Genomic DNA, 5,030 nt, shown 5'->3' with positions numbered 1-5,030 from the left:
CCCAGTCGCGCTGCCGCCGGCGCCACCACCACGGCCGCCGCCAATGAAACTGCTCCCGCTCCTAGGTGAGTGCCCGGCACCCCGTCCCGGCGCTGCTGGGGGCCGTGGCTTGTAGGTAGCCCGAGTTTCCCAAGGTGGGGCTCACTTGCCAAGCGCACGGCCAGGTCTCCGAGGAGCAGGGGCGCAGCTTCTCAGGATGTTTTTCTCTTTGGCCTTTCAACTCTGGAGTGCGATATTAGGGGCCCAGGGACTGTCATTGTTTTGTTTTGTTTTTTTTCCCTGCTGACAAAATCCCCCAAATCTTCAAAGTCTTAGACTTTGACCTTTCTTCTGAGCCTTCCCCCGCCCAGAAATTTGGGGAAATCCAAACTGTTAGCACTTGAGGGAGTTTCCTGGCGTTCCAAGGGGACTTTGAGCGCAGACGTTGGGTTCATTTAAAATGCCATTTTGATGATGCTGTACAGAAAGAAAATCTATCACATCCTTGAAGGCGAATTAATTGTGTTTTAGATAGTATAGACAGCTCTATAGGAGACTGGGGTTTAGAAGCAAGTGTGTAAGTATCTCTTGTTACTAGTCAGGATAGTTTATCTGAGGTGACTGAAAATATTCAGAAAATGTGAATGGTTCGTAACTGTCCCTTCTCAAGCAGGCTGGTCCTGAGAAGACCGTAGACAATAATTAAAAAAAGAAGGGCCTATGGTCTTCCGTATTTTCCCCTAAAAACCCACCATTTCCAACTTCGTTTTCAATCACTCGGAAATAAGTCTTGTTGCTGAATTTTGTTGATCAGGTGTGTGTGGAGTTGCTTTTCCAGAAGACCAATCTTTAACCAGTATGTTGTTTTATTTTAATTTTCTCTACTGGGAAAAAAAATGTAAAAGAATGTTTTTAATAGAAAGGCAGATCATAAGAACATAGAAAATTTAAATTTAAAAAGATTTAAAAAGATCATTAGAACATAGAAAAAACAGCAATTGCATTTGTCCTTCTGGATGTTTTGTGTTGCTCTTCATCTTAAAAGAACACAAATTTGAATTTAAAAAGTCTCAATTTACTGTGATTTCAGCACAGAATCATTCCCAGAGGGGGGGAGGGGAATGCTTTGCAGTCAGCAGTTACCTTTGAAAGGATCTCACCTGGTGAAGGTGATCCTACGGCCCAATGACCTAAGAATGCTGTATTCTTTATAAAGGTGGTGGTTGAATTTTAGCTTTGTTGAAATTTCCTCGGTAAACACTGAGATAGGAAAAAATGCCTTCATCTTTTTTACTTACTTGCTCTTCTGCTGTTTTTAGCTAAATGTTCCCTTGGAAATCCTTATCATCTAAAGAGAGAGAAAGAAGACTTATTTGTATTATTTTTATTCTAACTCAACAATGGGAGGAAACTTTTCTTTTTCTTTCTGAAAAGGTTTTTATTTTTCTGTTTTCTTTAGTGGGTTTTTCCACTGTGCTGAATTGTGCTTATACTCAAAATTGCACCAGGACTTGTCTTCCAAATGCAAAATGTGAAATACGGAATGGAGTTGAAGCCTGTTATTGCAACATCGGATTTTCAGGAAATGGCGTCACAATTTGTGAAGGTAAACAATCATTATTAACTCTTTTGGATTTTATTGTAAGGTTAAATTTTGATGTGACTGCTTTTCCCCTGTCCAGAAATTAAAGCTTAATTAACTAAACAATAAGTTTGAATTTCCCTTGTCAAAATTTATACTTGATTATATATTTTTGATAATTCCATTATGTCTTTTTAAAATGAATATTAAAGACTCCCCTTGAACTTAAGCTGGAAAACTAAGTTGCAAAGAGCAGAGTCACAAAGAACAGAGTTCATGACTTCCAGGCTCTATTGCTAAATGTGGTGCTCAGATACTCCATTTAGTTCTCGATTACCTAAATTTGAGGATAATATTAAGAGAGTTCAGGTTTTCCGCAGCTACCCTGGGTGATGGAGAGAGAAAAAGAGGAAGTGAGGGACGGAGAAGAATTTTGAAAATGCATTCATTGTGGAAAAGTAGACCTCATTTTAAAAATTTTAGACTAGAGCCCAGAGCAAGAATACTAGGAAGGGTCCTTCTAGAATGCAATTTAGCCATTTGACTTGATAAGCATAATACCAGTTGATAATCAAATTTAAGTGATTTCTTGTCTATGATCTTCACCACCACCACCACCATCACCATCCCTTCTCTTTCTTCAAGAGTCACTTATTCTTTCTTAATTCACTTTATTCATATTTAGTAGAATCTAGTTTTGGCTGAGTCAATAGAACAACATTCTATGTAGAAGAGAGAAAGAAAAAAAAGTTTCAAACCATATAAATAAGTTTTAAAATATAAATGTCAAGTTCAAATTAGAACCATGTGGTTTTATACTATTTATATTTAAGATAATATGGACTTTTTCAATTAAGCCAGGATATTGCATACTGTTAATATGCATGTGTTTGCTTATAGCATAAACAAGTTTTATCTTGTAAATCAGTTTGATAAGCTCCTTAAAAAGATTAAATATGCAGTATATTGTAAGAACAAACCTCATTATTATAATTAGTGTAAAGTTTTACAAATGTAGAACAAAGCTACAGTAGCTTAATGTTGCATTAGATCAGGCCTTTTTCCTTGTAATATACTCATCTACAAGCATCACAAAATTCTTTTCATAAACAATCTTGGATTTTTATTGTATATTTAATTGAATGGCATTATGGAAAGTTGATAGTTGAGTGATCTTCAAAATACTGCATCCAACATATTAGTGTGCTTTTCTGCTAATCATTACAAGTTGAACCAAGGCACTTCATAAGTAGTGTTGTCTTTTTGTTAATTAGATATTTTTCAACTATTGTGATTACTATCATTAACATCAACAATTTTTCACAATTTGAAGCAGCAGCAGTCAACCAGCTGTTATGTATTTGATGATTTCTTTAAAAACATCTTTTCCTTGCTGCCTAAGTTAATAGCCAGCTGATGGACAGAAAATATTTGCCACTGGAAAAAAATACTTCAAGACCTTAGCCTGCAATTTCTTCTTGCACAAAACACAATTCATAATAAGAATAGTTTTTCTTTTCAAGTTCTTTTTAACTTAAATCACCCCCCCTTTGTTTAAACTTAAATTCTCTTTTTTTAGCTTAAATCCCATTCTTATTTAAAGAAAGGTATATATTCACTTGTTTTAATATTACTAACTGAGGTTTATGACAGCCTCTTAGAACTATTCAAACTTTTTTTTATCTTTTTCACTTTTTATTAATTCACTGTCAGATTTTTATTTTTATTTTTAGTAAGTATATTTAATGTGCTTTTAGAATTTAATTAAACTGAAAATATTACCAACAATTGTTGGCTTCTTTCATCTCTATGTTTCCTGTGTTTCCTGACTTTCTTTAAGACTGGTATTAGGTAAATAAGAAATCACAGAACAGGAGTTTTGTTTCAGAAGATGTCTGACAGGGGTTCTCAACCTTCCTAATGCCGTGACCCTTTAATACAGTTCCTCATGTTGTGATGGCCCTCAACCATAAAATTATTTTCGTTGCTACTTCATAACTGTAATTTTGCTACTGTTATGAATCTTAATGTAAATATCTGATATGCTATATGTGTTTTCCGATGGTCGCGACCCACAGGTTGAGAACCGTAAGGTGCTCCAAGTATTTTGTGCTGGATATGCATCACAGGGTATATTAATTGAGCGATCAGTGGGAATTGTCAGGATATCAAGGGTATGAAATTCTGTTAACAAAGAAGAGTCATTGGTAGGTAATAAGTAGCTAAGTCTCATGACCAATTGTTGTGTATTAAGATGACCCTGTTGGTAGAGTAAAAATAAATTAGCAAGGGTCAGTCAATCCACAAAAGGCTATTTTATCCAACCTATCAAAACAATAGGACTTTATATTTGTACAGTGCATTATCTTTTATGTCACGTGTACCAATATACCTCTAATTTTTATATAAACTTTCGAAATAAAAAGTACAGATGCTATCTTTTACGTACAAATACCCTGATGACTGGGTATAACTGGTTCTGTTGAGCTCCATGTTACAGTCTTTTGCATGTGAGAGAAGCAGGACTCTGAAATCTTAAGTGAGTTCTGCAGTATTTGAGGCTAAAGTGATAAAGCTAAGACTCAAACACCGGGAACTCAACCTTTTCTAGATTACCAAAAGTATCAAAATGTTACTAGTCACCCGGCATAATTATGTAGTACAAGTTTTTAAACCAAATTGATTTTAAAAAGCATCATTTTAATAGGAATTTATTTATTATTTCAACAACTTATAGAGGTATGGGTGGGAATTTATTTGTACACTTTTCTTTATGGTGCTGGGTGAAGATAAGACACAAGGTGAAGAAGTTTGTGTAAAAATTGTGGGGTATATTTAAAGACTTTTGAAATGGATCTCTCCTACCCATCCCAGGTAATTAGTTGGAAGGCTTGAAAGAATGTTTATGTATATCTAAAACATGAAATTGCTGGAATTGGAATAAACTGCTGGAGAAGTAAGAAGCTGGTACAAGGGGGTGCTGTACTGCACACGTTTGGGTGGAAGAGACAGTCTCCCTATTCTCATATAAACTTATTAAGTGGGGCTACATTCTTGGACATTTCATGGAATCTGAATGGGGTTGGGGGAAAATGTCCTAGCTTAGCACAGGAAGGATCAAGAAAGATGGCATTGCCACCTTTTATGTATGTATAGAAATCTTACATGGCTTGGGACATGCCTATTATAAGCAACATCACAAGTATTTCACAGAAAATAATGAACTCTCGATGCCTACACCCAGGGAGACATACTCTACATTTAAAAACAGTTTTTCATTATTATCTGACTAGTAGCCCAGTGCACAAAATTTGTGCACATTAACAGGGAATTAATTGCCCTAACCGGTTTGGCTCAGTGGATAGAGCGTCAGCCTGCAGACTCAGGGGTCCCAGGATCGATTCCGGTCAGGGGCATGTACCTTGGTTGCAGGCACATCCCCAGTAGGGGGTGTGCAGGAGGCAGCTGA

At 36.2% G+C, this 5,030-nt stretch overlaps 1 protein-coding gene across 1 annotated transcript in view; it reads left to right on the top strand.

Annotated features, from left to right (window-relative positions):
* Positions 1–6: 6 nt before the first annotated feature.
* ADGRL4 (adhesion G protein-coupled receptor L4) overlaps positions 7–5,030 on the top strand; it is a 108,236-nt gene continuing 103,212 nt past the window's right edge. Inside the window, exons 1-2 of the mRNA XM_006774688.2 lie at positions 7–65; positions 1,439–1,585. Coding sequence (XP_006774751.1) covers positions 44–65; positions 1,439–1,585 — 169 coding nt within the window. The 5' untranslated portion in view covers positions 7–43. The remainder of the gene's footprint in view (positions 66–1,438; positions 1,586–5,030) is intronic.

The sequence above is a fragment of the Myotis davidii genome, unplaced genomic scaffold, assembly GCF_000327345.1.
Source record: "Myotis davidii unplaced genomic scaffold, ASM32734v1 scaffold248, whole genome shotgun sequence".
NCBI lineage: Eukaryota > Metazoa > Chordata > Mammalia > Chiroptera > Vespertilionidae > Myotis > Myotis davidii.
Note: the sequence above shows the minus strand (reverse complement) of the source record. Positions and strands in the feature narration are given on the sequence as shown.